This window comes from Gymnoscopelus microlampas, assembly GCF_963454915.1.
Source record: "Gymnoscopelus microlampas genome assembly, chromosome: 5".
Taxonomy (NCBI): domain Eukaryota; kingdom Metazoa; phylum Chordata; class Actinopteri; order Myctophiformes; family Myctophidae; genus Gymnoscopelus; species Gymnoscopelus microlampas.
In genome coordinates this window covers 28,028,354-28,046,542 of record NC_139942.1, presented here as the reverse complement: position 1 = coordinate 28,046,542, position 18,189 = coordinate 28,028,354, and the positions used below count along the sequence as shown (strand labels likewise).

Here is an 18,189-nt window from a genome sequence, read left to right as displayed (position 1 = left end):
ATACTTTATTAGACAGAAATGAAAACAGCACGAGGCACAGTCACACATTTAGGCTATAAGTATAACAAAAACGTCCTGAGGACTTGTTTCCATTGTGGTCCTGTGTATTCAATTCATCAACATAGCATAAAAAATAACACCAAAATACAATATTATCTACAAATATAAAACGCTATATGTACAGAGTAGGAAAAGGGGGGAATGTAGATAGTGTATGCCATCATCTTTCTATGGGAGAGGTGAGTTTACCTCCCCCTATCGCCTCCTGAAAGATGGATTTTCAGGCCTGTTTTGAAGGAAGCCAGTGATCCACATTTTTTAAGGGATGGTGTCAGGGTATTCCACACTTACATTCCAAGAATTTACCCATGTTTGAATAGGTGGGTGGTACCAGGTCGTTGTTGCCGTTCCCTTTAGTATTGTGGCTGTGGGTATCGCTCCCTTTATTTAGGTAGTTAGTCAGATATGGGGGTATTGAGGGCAGAGCCCCTTTGACTATCTTGAAAGCCAATCCCATTTTTAATTGCTTAACCCTGTCTTCTACCCTGAGTCATCCTAAAAAAAAAAACGTGTTGGAAATAGGAGGGTCCAGGCCGAGAAGTTGTCAAATCAGTTTGTTTTGGGAGGTCTGAATCTTAGTCTTTTAGTGACATTGAAATCTTGGAGAACTAAGAGGTGCAAGCATAGTTAAAGTGGCATTGAATGAGGGCTCCGGCAAGAGTCCTGAGAGCACTTGTTGACAAAAGAGAGAAATGTTTGATTTATTTTTTTGATCACCTTTGATTCCGTTCTTTATATATAGATTATATATATATTATAGGCTACTCTGATTAACCGTTGCAATGTATACGGTCACTGTGGCTGTCGGCTGTGAAAGTGCGAAACCATTTGATTGTATCATAAAAGCATAACTGGCTACTATGTAGGCCTAAATAATTCTTGCATTTCCAAAAATAGCTTGGAGTATACTTATTCAAAATGAGTAAGGAGAAAGTAGAATGAATAATTTTACTCAGAATATACTAATAATATTGCAGTGTATATGGTGACCAAAGCTGTGGCTTTAGGAAAGGTATTAAATATACTGTCTGGCAACTGTCCAGCGGTTTCCCATTATCAGATAAAGCCCCTGCTTTGCCAAGCTGGACTCAGAAGTAGCTGAATGCAAGATGATCCATTAAGCTTTCAACCATGGTCTCATAATCTAATTCAGTGCACTAGACATTCTCATCATTCCAAAGCAGTACAAAAAACCTTGGAATGAGTAGTGTGTGTGTGTGTGTGTGTGTGTGTGTGTGTGTGTGTGTGTGTGTGTGTGTGTGTGTGTGTGTGTGTGTGTGTGTGTGTGTGTGTGTGTGTGTGTGTGTGTGCGTGCGCGCGTGCGTGCGTGCGTGTGCGTGTCATCCATTCTAAAAAAACAGACTACAGGTGACGGGTCGCAGGTCTACTGATTAGACCTGAAGAGCCTGTTTTTTAGAATGGATGATAGATCAGAGACTCTCTACTCTATCGTGTGTGCGCGTGCGTGTGTGTGCGCGTGCGTGCGTGCGTGCGTGTGTGTTTGTGTGTGTGTGTGTGTGTGTGTGTGTGTGTGTGTGTGTGTGTGTGTGTGTGTGTGTGTGTGTGTGTGTGTGTGTGTGTGTGTGTGTGTGTGCACGCGCGCGCGTCTTCCATTCTAAAAACCAGGCTCTACAGGTCTATCATTACGTCATGGTAGCTTCTCGAACTTTTAGTAGTTCTAGCATGTTTTTTCTCCCCCCCCCGACAGTGACTCAAGGAAGGCGACTGGGGCCGCTGCATGTCTGGCATGCAGGGTGGGACTGGAGGGGCACTCCCCCCATTCAGGAATTTGGGGAGTTTCATTCCATATAAGGAGTTTTTGATATCAATCACGACCTCGGGGAGAAAAAGGGAAAGGTGGAGCTCAGTGTTGCCATATTTAGTGAGAGAAATAAGCAGGTTTATGAAAATAAGCCCAAAAGAAGCGATAGTGACACGTTGTGAGCTTGTAGATCTGCTATTTTCAAAAACTCTTGCAATAAAATGTGGTATAATAGGAATATGTTTTAAATATTCCAACAACACAAATGCTCCCTGTCACCAGTGTTTTGGCAATATTACTATTATTTTAAAAAGCCCAAAGTCGCTTATAATAAGCCGACATGGCAACACTAGTGGAGCCTCGAATCGATGAACGCTTCGTTGCAGCGTGGGAGCGTTCTGATTGGTGGGCCGCGGGACAGAGAGGAAGTATTTAGTTCAACTCCTGGCTTTCATTGGAAGAGAAACCAAAACGACGTAGTTTCGCGCAGTATTTCTGTTCCTAAAGCGGGTCCATTTATTACACGTAAAGTATCTGAAAGTCGACAAGTTATCTTCTACAATGGCTGGTTTTAACAGAGGTCCTGCCTATGGGTTTTCTGCGGAAGTCAAAAACAAGGTAGGTGAAATGATAATACTCTTGCAGTTGTAATATGTAATAATAATGCTTTACCACAACACGTAGTTTAAGTGTTGATATTTAAAGGTATACGATTTTGCACGTTTTTTTGTAATCACAGGTATAAAAAACGAGTGTTGACTGCAGTTACATAAAATGTTTTTGTTTTTATTTGAGATTAAGTTTGCCATGGTACATTGAACTTGTTTTCCCACTTATGGAGCATCATAGCCTACTTGTAAGTTTTGTCTTGAAAGAAAGGCATGGTTTAAGTGCTGCTAGGACACTCACTTAAAAAAAAAAGTTGTCCATGGGCGTTGTCCTTTCGGCAAAGAACGTGTCGCTGTGGCAAAAATGTTCTCCCTTTTGTTGTTCTGTTTTCCCGAGCAGTTCGTTGCCCGGCGTTGTGATCCGCATTAGGCCATAATGTAATTCACCTATTAGTCCCGGGTGGGTGGATGTCATCTAGCTCTGGTCCATAGCGTTAGAAGGACTTCTCCTCCTTTTAACGCTGTGGACCACTCCGACCACAGCTAGATGCCATCCATCCTTTGTCCAAGGTTCCCCTAGTCTCCTTATGGCCTTGTTCTAGTCCAGGGGTCTGCAAAGTTTTTCAGGCCAAGGACCCCTTAGCTGAGAGAGAGAGATGAAGCAGGGACCCCCACTACATATTTGATCAAATTAAACTTTTTCATTGATTTCATAGATCCATAGACTTGTGTAGCGTTGTGTTGGATTCATGTTAATGTGTATTTTCAACAGTTAACCACTTAATCCCTCAATACTTGAAAAACTTGTACTGCTTTTTTCCCTCTACACCAAACCGTTGTGACTCACAACTTGTGAGCTTGCTACTGTAGTTCTGCTATTTTCAGTCAATGTTCCCCTCAGAAAAAGGATGCTATAGGTTTCAAGTGGTTAAGGTAAAAAAAAAAAAAAGTTCATATCACACAAAGATTTGGCGGCCCCCCTGTAGTAACTCTGAGGACCCCCTAGGGGTCCTAGACCCCCTGTTGAAGACCCCTGTTCCAGTCCATTGCTCTCGTCTGTCTGTGCTAAAGCGGCCTTTACCTTTCTCTGCTCAAGTCATGTTAGATCTTTGTAGAAAGGTGGAAAACTCCGTTTTCAGTGAGTGTCTCCTCGAAGAACAAATCCACTCCCATACATTTTGGGTCTCCGGAATGGCACGATTAGTTGGGAATGTGCAACATTTATACAGCAGCCTGCCTCGGTATAGTCATAAACACCTTGTTTATTTGAACCTGCCCGCAGATATTTGGGCGCATCCGCATCATGTGTCCACTTAAAATTCCACTGTTGATACTGGAGATAGTGCTCTTTCAAAAAAATACTAAAATAGGGACTTTCAGATTGTGTTCTGTAAGAAAGTTGTAGCATTAATGTGTGTGTGTGTGTGTGTGTGTGTGTGTGTGTGTGTGTGTGTGTGTGTGTGTGTGTGTGTGTGTGTGTGTGTGTGTGTGTGTGTGTGTGTGTGTGTGTGTTTTAATTATTTTGATCATGTGTAATAATAACAAATTGAGTGAGCTGAAAGTCCTACCACCATCATAGCCCAATAGGTAGGTATCAAAGCCATAGTGTTTAATACATGTCAGTCACAAATTGTCATGTCCCTTGTATGATAATCAATGGGTGCAACATCAGGTGCAAACAGAGAAGGAAGTACAGTAGTTGTTGGCAATCTGGCAGAGGCCCTGCAGTGTCATGTAACAATAAGCGTTGTACTGACTGCTGAACTGGCTGCAGAGCCTATGCATTTAAGTCAGTGAGTCTACTCTCTGACACATACATACCAAGGTGCCTTTAGCCCACCATCAGCTGATTTATAGTTCCATTTGCATTCCTCTGCCATGTATGGCAGAGAGAGAGAGAGAGAGAGAGAGGGTCCTGTCCCCTCCCCACATCTCTGCAGGTCCACAGAACAAAGTGTGCTGGATGGTAAAGAATGGATGTTGATTTACTCAGTCTTAGCATTGTGTCCTCCTTGAGGAGCGAGTTATGGAGATGTTGAGCTGACTGGTATTTCCTGCCACTGGTGACGTAGCCTCCTCTGTGAAATGTGAGGCATTCAAGGATTAGCACTTTTCCTTCCTCTCGGCTTAAGGCTCGAGGACGCAGCAAATAGCTGACAGCATTCTACACAGACACAGTCCTCTATATCAGTGGTTTCCAAACTTTTTAGCTCGAGCACCCAAAAGAGAACTTTGATGTCTCCCTGGGACCCAAACGAATGTAAAAAGCCAATCTACAAGCGCACAGCGATGCGACACGTTGTGAGCTATTTTCACTACTCTTATTATTATTTTTTTTTTAATGGAATTTCTTTTGAAATTCTTTCTTTTGAAATAATTTATAACTCCCGACCCATAGTTTGGGAAATATATAATTAATTCAAACTACCCTAGCTGTAGTTGGCAACATTTTTGAGTATTTCCACGGCCCCTTTTCATCCACTGGATGAATACAGTCATTACAGTGCCCCAACTAACTGCCCCATTCAGCTCTTTTATTCAAGCACCACAAGACAAATTCCTTGAGGACAAATTCCTTGAGTTCAGCTTGTCTCTCTAAATTACATCTCTAAAACGCCTTATGGGCAATTAAACTATAGACTAGAGCCAGTGTTATTTTAACATGTGGATAACTGTATGAAGCAAATGTAATTAGAGGACAGACAGACATTCCTTAGAAGTACAATCCACTGTCATTTGACTACAAGCGACATCTAGCAGGCCGATGTATATAGTATGTTACTCTGTGGTTTGGTTAGTGGCACATTGCCTCTTGGTTTGCGTTCACTCAACTTTTCTGAAATGTTTTTGCCTGTATTTCACTCTTCAAAGGAGCACAATACCTCAGCAGGCCAGCTGCTTAAGTTTTATTGAGTGATTTGTATTTATTTATTTATATATATATATATATATATATATATATATATATATATATATATATATATATATATATATATATATATTTTTTTTTACACATGGTTCAGCAAAGCTTTCCTGCTGCAAACAGGCCTATCCATCATTGTATGCACACAGTTTACTTGTTGAGCAGTTCCTTTCGAGGCCAACTTTAATGTGCCTTTCACACATGTGTAATTGATTGTAAAGTTTCTAAATCGGAGCATTGCTCCTGAAGGTAATAACAAGCCTCACAGGAGAGTCAGTGTGTGTTAAATCACATAAAACTGAACCCACCCCTTTCCTGTGCTTCAGGAGAGAATGAAGTAGTTTACTCAACAGGATGTATGTATGTGTGTGCGTGTGCATGTGCGTGCTTTAGGTCACACCATGTCAATGTCACCCCATGAAGGTAGAACATTTCATTAAAGGAAAATACCACTGAGACATAATATATCCCATTTGGACCAAGTGTGAAATTTAGGAGTGGCCATGAAACCAGTCACAATAAAAATATGACTGCCAGTATTGACATTGACACTACATACTATAGGTCTGTGGATAGCATAAACATAATTTAGTGGTCATGGGCATTGGGCACAATGTATTGCTTTATGTGAAATATTTGTTTGTCTAGTCATACTCTTTTTATATAGTTTGGGTTGCATTTCAATGTGTATATATATCTAACTATATAAATATCCATATAACTCTTGTTATGTGTATGTATGCAGCCCTTTAATTAGGCTTTTGTCTGTGTATGTATGTGTATTGTGCATATTGTGTACCCAAACAAGTCATGTCCCTAATACATAAAAACATGAATATGGGGACAAACATGTTTTAATTATGTCTGATTGTGAAACACATTTGACCATTGACCTCTCTGTCCAATCAGATTGCTCAGAAGTATGACCTCCAGAAGGAGGAGGAGCTGAGGGTCTGGATTGAAGATGTGACTGGATGTACCATCGGACCTGACTTCCAGAAAGGCCTGAAGAATGGTGTCATACTGTGCGAGTAAGTAATGTTCTTAGGGCATCACATGTCACACTCCCACGCAGTGTGTAATGTCTACTCACCATGTCTCATCTCTGTTTGAAGAGTTATGGTATAACTAAAGTAGCCTGCACATCTGCTCCCATGTCTCCACCTGAAATGCTTCCATTAAAATGATAAATAATCTTTCTTTCTGTCTGTCTGTCTTTCTTTCTTTATCTTTCTCTCTCTCTCTATTTCTCTCTTTCTTTCACAAAGCCTGATCAACAAACTTCAGCCAGGCTCTGTGAAAAAGGTCAACCAGTCATCCATGAACTGGCATCAAGTAAGTTTGTTCAAAGCATGGGTGATTGTTGCTCTCATTCACTGCATTCATAATTACAATGTGTTTCCTTTAGCAGACCATTAACATTTATTACACACTTAATATTGCATTTAGTTAAACACCGACATATGCACGGTTACCCAACAGATTTGTTTTCAACATGCTTTCAACTTTCACCTATAATGATATGCCCAAAATAGGGACGCTAAGTTGAAAGTGGTTTGAAAAACTAAAGTCAAATAATGGATACATCAGCCAGACCACTATATCTGTGGGGCAGCAGGCTCTGCTAATTTTAAGACTTGTTGAATTCTACACGCGCGCGCGCGCGCACACACACACACACACACACACACACACACACACACACACACACACACACACACACACACACACACACACACACACACACACACACACACAAATCCTGTAAATCCTGCATATATGCTATTGTTAATCCTGAGATCTTGTGTGTTTTCAGCTGGAAAACTTGACCAACTTCATCAAAGCCATCACAGCGTACGGCTTGAGGGCTAATGATATCTTTGAGGCCAACGACATCTTTGAGAGCGGGAATATGACACAGGTCCAGACCACGCTGCTCGCGCTTGCTGGCATGGTGAGACTCAGTTTCATAGCAGTTTCAGATTTGCTTTAACCACTGAAGCCCTATATACTTGTATGACGAATTTTGAAAACAGCCGATCTAAAGCTCACAGTGCGTCACATTGTAACAATACATGTTGTGAGCTTGCAGAGCCACTACTTTGGCTAGTTTTGAAAGAAAAAAAGAAAAACGTTTTTGCCTGTTATCACAAGCCCAAAATAGGGTTAATTAAAAGTGTTTTTCTGCAGTGTATGCAGTATAGATGAAGCAGGGGCTGTGTTAGACCCTTCTGTGACCTCCCCCCTGCTATAGCGCCGGGACTCGGTCACATGAAGCAAAGATCCGACTTGTGTACGTGTATTTCTGATCATCGTATCAAAAAAGGTTGTCCCGGTATCTTACAGATGTATGTAGTTCCAACTATTTGGGAAAATGAATCAATGGGATGAAACAACCTTTTAAATATATTTTTTTGCCAGCCTTCGCCGGATGTAACGAGAAGCACGTTCATAATCAGGAACGTGGTGCTATGATAGAGGTGCGTTCCTGATCATCATAATTTTTGCCTATGTAATATGTAAGAATTTGACTGTTTCGCCGGTCGCCCCCTCAGCCAAATCTTTATTTTATGTGAGTGAGTCCCAGATCTACAGCAGAGGGGGAGGTCACAGATGGGGCTAGTGCTGTATTAATATTGCTTAACTTGCAGTATAAAGGAGTTGTGTATGTTTGCATGAGGATGTATGTGACTTGTCTTGTATCTGAACACACTCGGTCAATGAGTTTGAGTCCAGTTTACAGACATGGCCACAGACTCATTTTTATTTTTACATTTATTTTTCACCATACTTTGTTCTGGTTTTGGTTGAACTTAAACTGAATGTTGTATCAACAACATGAATGCTGCATAGAAAATGTGTTTACTATATTTCTTACTAACTAATAGGGTATATTGAAATATTTAACTGCACACTATAGTATATTAAGTTGATTGTAATGCACCATAAAAGCCTACAGAAAAAGCATAACCTAATAAGGTAACTGACCATGTTATTGGATAACCGGCAAAACAACTTTACACACTACATTCTCCCCCCTCAGGCTAAGACTAAAGGCTGCCAATCCCGTGTAGATATTGGTGTGAAGTATGCTGACAAGCAGGAGAGGTTATTCGATGAGGAGAAGATGAAGGCTGGACAGTGTGTCATCGGACTGCAGGTACACTAACATTTCAATTTAAAACTGGCTGAATTGTGTGAATAATGTAAGATTTTTTTGTTTATTCTGATTTTTTTTATAATATACACAAATGTGTGATTTGTCACAAATATATTGATTGATTTGATAATAGCTTGATTTGACTTCTAGTTTGTACGTGCTATTTTCATTGCTCACCAGCTTAAACCGGTGCACTGGCTCTTGCGAAACTATTCCCACACCACAATACCACACTTATAGAAAACACATGTACATTGTTCTCACTAATTCCCTAAACCTGTCTGGTTTGTTGTTGCCATCACATGAAACAAGTCATGTCAAACAGATATGAGGGCTGCTGTAAAGAGTGTGAATAAGGCACAATGCTACTGGTTGTCTTACCAGTTTAATATAATTTGCTGTAGCTGTGGGTGTGACAGCAGATTGAAGCATACAACTGTTCAATGGGACTATTGTTTATCTATTGCTACCTATAAATGTTAAGAATGTTAGAGAGATACTAGGTTTGTTGTTCTTTACCTAGTTTCTTTGAGGCATTGTTCTCTTTGCACTCTACTGATGTGACTATTTACCTTGTTGTTTGCCGTCTAGGGCTCATGCTTACTCCACTTACTCTGATTTTGCACTTATACAGTAAGTCGCTCTGGATACGAGCATCTGCTAAATGCCTAAATTGTTGTAATTCTATAACTGATCCATGTGTTTTCTTCTCTCTTGTATCATCAGATGGGGACCAACAAATGTGCCAGCCAGGCAGGTATGAACGCATATGGCACCAGGAGGCACTTGTATGACCCTAAAGCTCACATCCTGCCCCCCATGGACAACTCCACCATTAGCCTGCAAATGGGCACCAACAAGGGGGCTAGCCAGGTACTGGAATGCACTAGTTGTTTGTCAATGGTCAATGGTTTACTACTAGATTGGCTTGTTAGCATTCTTCGCTGACAGTAATAGGTCTTTCTATTCTATTTGGAATACTAACAATGCTAAGTTGCTAACAAACAAACAGAGCATTAACTGATTAAGGCCTGAGGCCGATTCTATACAAATGCCTTCTAAAGCAGTAGTTCTCAAACTTTTGCATGACACAGACCCCCCATCTGAAAATGTTTTGGCCAGGGATCCCCAGAAGAGAAGATTTGTATAAAAAAAAGAAAATTAGCCTGTATATCTGCTATTTTTGAGAACCACTGTTCTAAACCACTGTTCTAGTAATGTTTTTGCTTTCCAGGTTTTGATGGATTAAGACAAAGTGCAAAGGAAACGCTTTATAAAAGGACATTTGAATACAATTATTCTCTGAACATAGTGAAACTTGTGGTTTATTCAGGACAGCACAGACAACCATGGCCAAGCATGGTTTATTCTTGAGCCCTGTTATGATGAATCAGTTTCGTATTTAGTCTTCTAACAGCCTGCTGGAGTTGACATCCAATCTCTTTGGCCTAGAACCCAGCTGGATTTAGTTCCAGTGCTGTGTGCAGTGACAAATCAGTGTTCATTCTGAGAATCTCAAGACCTAGATATGACTTTTGTTCAGAATTTGGGTTAGGACATGTCTAAGGTTATCACAATGACTTGCCAGAGAGATGCTACTAAAGGGTCTAAAATATCTCTCGCTCTCTCTTTCCGTTTTCCGCCAGGCTGGAATGACAGCCCCAGGGACGAGGCGTGCCATCTACGACCAGAAGCTGGGCACAGACAAATGTGACAACAGCACCATGTCCCTGCAGATGGGGTCCAACCAGGGAGCCAGTCAGAGTGGCCAGAACTTCGGCCTGGGCCGGCAGATCTATGATGCCAAATACTGTCCCAAAGGCGGTGAGGCTACAGAAGAAGCAGAAGACCAGAATGGAGACGGCGGAGCCCGCGAGTTCATCCCAGACTTCCAAGACGAGGGTTACCAAGGTTACCATGAAGAGGAACAGGTTGTAGCGGAAGGGACTGATTATTAGAATGAATGGACGAGGAAAGTTGTTGTATAGAGGTGTGATAGACTGTCAGCAAACAGAAGAAGGCTTTTTATTATTTTTGTATTGTTGTTACTCATAGGATTTTGCACCTTTCTGGGTAATATCCAAATAATTTTGTATCAAATTTCCCTCTTACCAACATCTGTGCAAGAGAGATGTTACACATATCACAATGAATTGTATTTCAGTGAGTCTTATTTTATTTTATATTTGTTCTCAAACGGCTATTGTGTTTAGAATGTAACCACTAAAGCCGGTATCTGCCTCAGCAGTGAGCAGCTTTTGTACCCCAGGGAAGTTTCTGAAGTGCCAAAGTCCCACTCTGTATTGTCCCATATATTACTCGTCAATCAAGGAAAGTCCCTACGTTTTTTTTGTTTTGTTTTGTTTTTCGTGGACATGAAAATGAGACTTTTCAGATAAAAAAAGGTTAAAGTTCTTGAAAAATCTAAACACTTTCTTGTATTTATATACTCTTGTGAAAACTAGATAAAAGGTATGTATATCATAGTTTATGTGAATAATAATGTGAATTTGTTACAGTACTGCTTGCATCCTTTCAGTATTTAAGTCAGTGACATAAAGGATAAGCACGTTTGGTTATTTGCTGAGACAGACGAGGGAACAAAATGGGTTTGTGGGAACAAGCCACTGTCTCACCACCATCTTATATCCCTGCTCTCAACTAATTTCACTCTTTTGTTTCCTGTGTAATTTCTTTCTTTCGTTCTTTTTTTTTTGGGGGGGGGGGGGTTCCTTTGTTTGCATAGCCAGTCCAACTGGAGCCAGGCTTGTTTTCTTTGGATTAGAGAATATTAAAAAAAATAGATGCTCAACTGAAGTTTTCAACATTCCAAGACAGAATACTCAATTAATTTGCCTGTTTGTTGTGTTTTAAGAAATCATACCTAAGTGATGGTTGATATGAGGACCATGCATGCTTTTATACGTGATCATATAAAGAAATTATTTATTCTTATTTGTGATCAAGATGTAGTCTCTTTGGTGCCTAAACACCAAATAACATTGCATATGGGACTGCTGCCTTACAGTCCTATTCCTTCAGGATCCTTTTTTTAAATAATGGAAACATTTGTTCAAGCTGAATTATTATTATTATTTTTGGTGAATAAACTGTAATAAATGTGCTATTTCTTCATCAGATGTGTTGTCATTTGTAAAAAAGAAAAAATAGAATATAATAAAGAAAAGGAAAAAACAAGAAAAAGGGGGAGGTTTAATTATTTGTCACAAGGCCTTCACCCTCTTGAAGTTTGTATTAGAAAAAATAGATTAAAAAAAGATATAATATAAATTTGGTTAGCATTTGTTACAAGGCCTTCACCCTCTTGAAGTTGACTGCAGTAATGTAGCCCAGTTCGGAAGCCAATAACTGAAGATATATTGTGTGATTGTGTACTCAACAAATAGAAGCCATTCATGAGATAACATACCATTCGACACCTGATAAGATGACGGGATCGGTGAGTGCTCTCAAACAAGTCAGATACAGGAGTAGATGTAGATATACAGCGGATACAGGAGTAGATGATTGAGTATGAGAATGTAGCCTACAGTATGGGTCTTCAACAGGAGGTCCGGGACCCCTAGGGTGTCGTCAGAATTACTATGGGAGGCTGCAATCGGATTTTATTAATTTAATAATTAATTATTATATTATTTTAGTTTAAATGTCTGAAAATACACATTAACATGAACTCAACATATTATTAGCAAAGATGATATGTAAACAAACAACACTGTTGATAGTCCTGTGCAAATTAAATGTCTGTAGGCACTTAAAATAAACAAACAGTGGAATACTTCCAAGCTAGTCTCAAATCTCGGTCAACAGACATTGATGAGACAATCCGCTAAAAATGGTGAGCTAGCTTTTGAAAGCCTCTTATCAAAGCTTTCTCAAAAAAGAAAAAAGGGGGGAGGGGGGTATAACATGTAATATCATTTTATGCAATTTAGTGGGGGTCCCTACTTCCTCCCTCTCTCAGTTAAACGTTGAAGACCCCTGGCCTAATGGCCATGCTGAAAACATATTCTTTATATTGATCCACATCGGTTCTTGTTATGTGTTTTTAAATGTAACATCATGTCTGTGACTTGTTCCCATGTTTTTGTTGTTTGGTTTTCTTTGCTTAACCACAAATTGAGGGGACCATATTTTCAAACCCGCACATTCACAATGAACCGCACATTCAAGCGTGTCTATGTAAGTGCTGAAAACAAGTAGGTCTATAATATTATCATTAGCCTTATTTTAACTGTGGTAGGGACAATTTGATAGGGAATGATGAAAACTAGGACATCTTTGTATTTTAGAGATATTTTGTTGGGACCCAGCCTGAAACCGGGACAATACCAGTCAAACTGTGACTTCTTGTCACCATACACAACTGTCAAGAATGTTATTTAGATAGCAGGTTGTTTAGACAGATGCTAGGTTTGATGTTTATCTGTTATCCTAGTTTATTTGAAGCACTACAATGTTCTCTTTGCACTTTACTTATGTGCCTATTTACTCTGTTATTTGTTGACTAGGGTCAGGGACGGATTAAGACTCACAGAGGCCCCTGAGCCAATTATCTCTCACTACTCCAGCTGTAAGGCATGTGTGGATCAATAAAGCACCTATAGACATTTCATCATACAGGATTTACACCAGGGACCACCAACCTGACTAAGAATCAACCTGGGGACCACTGTTGTGTTGGGAGGGGATATGGGTGTGGTGTGGGGGGAAAAAGCTTGAAATTAAATAATGACTGTTAAAGGCTTGATTTCATTTGTTGCATGATACAATACTCATTATTTAACTGAATTATGCTAGTGGTCCAGAGTTAAAAAGGTTGAGAACCACTGATCTATATTCCTAGTATCCCACGGTTACCCTAAGTCCGTACTCTTAAACTTCTATATTAAACTCATGTTAACAGATATACTGATTGTAACTTATGAGCAGACACATGCAATTATGGGCACATTTCCTAATAATGATGACTCAACCAGTCAATCTGGTACACTTTCCCTTCTTGACATTCTAACTCCCTTTTCTGAGGAATTTCTTGACCTCTGACTTCCCAGTAAACTGACAACATTGACACGTATGTCATCATAGGTCACCAGGTCATTTAGTGCACTGTTTCTCAACTAGTCTTCACTTTCCTACATTACTAAATGCATAGTCAGGGACCATATGCACTATCTTCACGGACCACCAGTTGAAAACCCCTGCGTATAGTTGAATCATTCAACTATACGCAGGGGTTTTCAACTGGTGGTCTGTGGACTTGAATGGGCAAAGAGGCGAGGCCGCCTGTGAAACAGAAGGTCCCAAGTTCGAGCCCCGGCTATATGTGTTGAGGTGTCCATGAGCAAGACACTTAACCGCCAAGTGCTCCTCCTGAACGCTCATCAGAACCATCTGGGCAGCCTTCAGCTGGGTGAAGCTCAATGCTGAATTTCCCCCGCGGAATTAGCAAGTGTCCCCCCATAATATCTATTTGCATATGAAAGTACTTGTCCGATTCTAGTCCTGTTAGTCAGACGACCACATAGGAGAGGCCTTGTACTGTATAGGCCACTGAGGGGACTATTGGCTGAGGGGTCCACATATTTGAGCATTAACTTATATACATCTATCAATAAATCCCCCCCTCACACACACTGTTTATCTTGCATCTGATTTTTAAATCTCTGTGTTGTTATCCATGTCCTCACTGTATTGTCTGATTCACTGCCTTTTGCGATTCTTTTAATGTTGTTTTATGCTTCTGCTTTTCTTTTTTGCTTTATTGTCAAAGTTGTGACATTGTAATGTGATTCAAATGTTTGTTATCAGGGCGTCCTTGAAAAAGAGAGCTTGCTCTCAATGGGTTTCCCTGAATAAATAAAGGAAAAAGAAAGAAACACACACACACACACACACACACACACACACACACACACACACACACACACACACACACACACCTCCTATATATATATCCTCCTATATATATATATATATATATATATATATATATATATATATATATATATATATGTATATGTGTATATGTATATGTATATGTATATATATATATATATATATATATATATATATATATATATATATATATATATATATATGATTCAATATGGTTGAACCTTATACCTTGGTACAATAGCACCATCTGCTGTTCAAACAAGTTGGGACCATGGGACCGGAAAGGATCGTGCGCTAAACCGGAAGATTTAGGTAGTCACGCGATATTAGGCCCGACGAGATTTCAGGGAGTTCTCTTTCCCCCGGATTTTCAGGCAAGATGGTATGTTTCCAAGCCTTCGTAAATCCAATAATGCAATCTATCTTCATCTTAGCTATCAAAGATTCTCACATGTTACCGATGTATAACGTCCAGTTGCCCCACACTTTTGCAAACGATCGATTAGTGAATTACAGCGCAGAATGGCAGATAATCCCCATTTATTGTTGTTTAACTTTTAGCCGATGGAAGCCGGTGGCTAAGCTAACCATATCGTGTAGCCGCACTGAGTACTTAAACATGTCTAAATAATATACATTTACACCATAGTAGAGGGCCTCTACGTGGGTCAATACCCTCTTGGTTGCCAATGTAGAATTGTCATATTTCCATTTCTAACGTAGCATGAATGCCACGGTTTAGTGATGCTGTTCGATGTGGTTTCCACAGGCTGATACCGAGATCAAGAAGAAGCGTACCTTCAGGAAGTTCACCTACAGAGGTGTTGACCTGGACCAGCTTCTGGACATGTCCTAGTAAGTGAATCTGTGCCACTCCAAGAAAGTCTGTGAACGTGTAATGTGTACATATAGTGATGAGCAGCCAACTTCAAAAACACAAAAGACATACACCGACACAACACCAGAGGGAGCTCCACTGATCTTGTTCAACCCAGATTCATCACAAACGTGGTTAAATTTGCTCTACTGTTATGCCACCAAAATGTGGGATGCCCTACCAACAGACATCAAAAAGTGTGACCCCTTACCCTCCTCCAAAACCACCGTAAAAGAACACCTGTCTGCAATTTATAAAGCTTAAGCTCAGAACCCCCCCCCCCCCCACTGTTAACTGTACATATACGTTTTATTGCTACTAGAGCTGATGATGACTTGTACAGTATATTACGTGGTGATTTATTTAACACAACGGAAACCATTCCTAAGGGCTTTGTGTTATCCTTTTAGCACCATTGTATAATCGTACCACTATACTATTTGCAAACTGTTTATAAAGTATTAAATCTGCCTGATGGCTCCGTCCATGTTCACCTGGTGTGGTGGCACACAGTCTCAGCTCTATAGACCCCTTAACAGACGACGTCACACTGATAAGAACCAGTATGCGTGCAACCAGTATGCGCTAAATGAAACCCATTCTATCAGGTCTCGCCAGGACGTGCCACACTAGCCAACACACAAGAGGGGGTTGGGGTGTGCTGAAACTAGCGCACCCCGAAACAACAGGTTGGAAATTGATTGCGTGAAACAATCACCTGCGCATCCAGTCTCAATGTTAGTAAACAATTAATTGGTCTATTTGCCCATCTTCCCCTCCAGTGAGCAGCTGATGCAGCTGTACTGTGCCCGCCAGAGGAGGAGGCTAAACCGTGGTCTTCGCCGCAAGCAGCAGTCTCTCCTGAAGCGCCTGCGTAAGGCCAAGAAAGAGGCTCCCCCCATGGAGAAGCCAGAGGTTGTCAAGACCCATCTGAGGGACATGATCATCCTGCCTGAGATGGTTGGCTCTATGGTCGGCGTGTACAATGGCAAGACCTTTAACCAGGTTGAAATCAAGGTGAGACACTTGTAGACTAAAGGGACAGGAACCCTTTTCCCCTCCACTATGTATTTTCTTGTGCTGGTCATGACTTGGAAGCCTTGATGTTATTGGCTTATTTTAGACTTAAAAGTGTTGTGTATTTATTTGTCTATATATAGTTCATCTAACTGCAAAAAAATCTGATGGTATAATTTCTGTGAACAAAGGTCACTGGAGCATTAATTTAGAGCCTTTTCAGGAAAACATCTTATTATGGTGGGTGTCTTATTTGGTATGATGAACCTTCAAACGGGGCGTGTTCTGAAGTTGTGCAGATGTCATCCATCAAGACTTTTACTCTTTGTCAAGAGTGACAGTCCGCTGACAATTGTTTTGATTTATCAGCATCTACATTGAGATGTCTTGACATCTGGTATACAATGTAATTAAAGGGCCACTTCACAAATTGAAATTTCCCTATACATAAAATAAGTCATCCTGCCGAGAGATGTGTTTTAAAGGCTACCTGGAAGAATTGTTCCAGAGCCTCTGAGGGCGAGCTCTCGAGACACAATGCATTGGGCAGTTTAATGCTAGATTTTCAAATGGATCATTCATGTAAAAAAAATTGGCTACATGATCCTTTTTAATGATTGCACGTACCTGTACAACACTTAATAAGATGGTTTACAAGATGGCAAGTGCTTTAAGGCATTATATGGTAGGGTTAAATGTTGTCTGGTTTAATTTGCATTTTGGTCACCACTGTTTATTTCTTTTATTTGTACTAGGACTGATATTATAAGTTATCAATGATCGACACACTGCCTGTATGGTGTGTAGCAAGTGCATTGTTTACTTGCTACACACCATACAGAGTTGGTTTGTGGATTTGAGTATACTTTGTTTCCACAAAACAATAGCAATTGTAGGGTGCTAAAAAGAGAACTTTACCACTTAAATCATTTACTTATGATTAGTGTAGTCTGTAGTAATGCAATTGATGGAGAGGTCAGAGTTCTGCTTATAGAGCCTTACCGACAGCTAACATGTACCAGTATACACAAGGTTCTACAGTTGATATAGGAGCAGAACCAACACAAAAGACGCTGAACATCAAACTGTTTAGTGAGTTTGTTGTGTTGGTGCCTTTTACATTCATTCCGCAGCTGAACGTCTGCCTGTAATGAGTCACTGGGTGACGGTAGTACACTAGACCAGGGGTCTTCAACGTTTTCAGGCCAAGGACCCCCTAACTGAAAGAGAGATGAAGCAGGGACCCCCACTATATATTACATAAAATTGTGTTGCAGATTAAAGCTTTTCATAGATGTTGGATTCATGTTAATGTGTATTTTCAGACATTAACCACTTAAACCGTCAATACTTAGTAAACTTTCACTCTGTACTTGGTCTGCTCTTTTTTTCCCCTCTTTGCCGAAAATAGCAGATCTACAAGCTCACAACGCCTCGCATCGCGAAGCGTTGTGAGCTTGTAGATCGGCTATTTTCTGCTAAAGTTGTCCTTAAAATGGGATGCTAGGGTTAAAGTGGTTAATGCAAAAAACAATGATCCTATCGCACAGATTTGCGGGCCCCCTGTAGCAACTCTGAGGACCCCCTAGGGATCCCGGACCCCCTGTTGAAGACCCCTGCACTAGACTGCTTCAGTGTGGCATAGGACTCTCGAATTCTTCTCTGACATTGATTGTTTTGTCTCCTCTGCAGCCTGAGATGTGTGGTCACTACCTGGGGGAGTTCTCCATCACCTACAAGCCAGTCAAGCACGGTCGCCCCGGTATCGGAGCCACACATTCTTCCCGTTTCATCCCTCTGAAGTAGAATGGCTATTATTTGTTGTATAAATAAATAAAAAGAATTGGTCCAAGACTCTCCCGC

The 18,189-nt window shown here is 40.5% G+C and overlaps 2 protein-coding genes across 2 annotated transcripts; both read left to right on the top strand.

The window, feature by feature from the left end:
* The first annotated feature begins 2,269 nt into the window (after window positions 1-2,269).
* Window positions 2,270-11,648, top strand: cnn2 (calponin 2). Its single transcript, XM_084056393.1, has 7 exons — window positions 2,270-2,440; window positions 6,263-6,384; window positions 6,622-6,688; window positions 7,170-7,307; window positions 8,397-8,513; window positions 9,240-9,386; window positions 10,160-11,648. The coding sequence occupies exons 1-7, from the start codon at window positions 2,384-2,386 to the stop codon at window positions 10,469-10,471; spliced, it is 960 nt and encodes a 319-aa protein (XP_083912519.1). The 5' UTR covers window positions 2,270-2,383; the 3' UTR covers window positions 10,472-11,648.
* A 3,109-nt stretch (window positions 11,649-14,757) lies between these two features.
* On the top strand, window positions 14,758-18,180 carry rps15 (ribosomal protein S15). The gene is made up of 4 exons (XM_084056394.1): window positions 14,758-14,814; window positions 15,202-15,287; window positions 16,092-16,326; window positions 18,019-18,180. Exons 1-4 carry the CDS (start codon window positions 14,812-14,814, stop codon window positions 18,130-18,132), a joined length of 438 nt encoding a protein of 145 aa, XP_083912520.1. The 5' UTR covers window positions 14,758-14,811; the 3' UTR covers window positions 18,133-18,180.
* The last annotated feature ends 9 nt before the right edge of the window (window positions 18,181-18,189 follow it).

Coding starts and splice junctions, on each gene's coding strand:
- cnn2 (XM_084056393.1), top strand. CDS start 2,384: ATGGCTGGTTTTAACAGAGGTCCTGCCTATGGGTTTTCTGCGGAAGTC. Junction 6,385..6,621: donor AATGGTGTCATACTGTGCGA/GTAAGTAATGTT, acceptor TCTTTCACAAAG/CCTGATCAACAAACTTCAGC. Junction 8,514..9,239: donor AGTGTGTCATCGGACTGCAG/GTACACTAACAT, acceptor TTGTATCATCAG/ATGGGGACCAACAAATGTGC.
- rps15 (XM_084056394.1), top strand. Junction 15,288..16,091: donor CAGCTTCTGGACATGTCCTA/GTAAGTGAATCT, acceptor CTTCCCCTCCAG/TGAGCAGCTGATGCAGCTGT. Junction 16,327..18,018: donor TTAACCAGGTTGAAATCAAG/GTGAGACACTTG, acceptor TCTCCTCTGCAG/CCTGAGATGTGTGGTCACTA.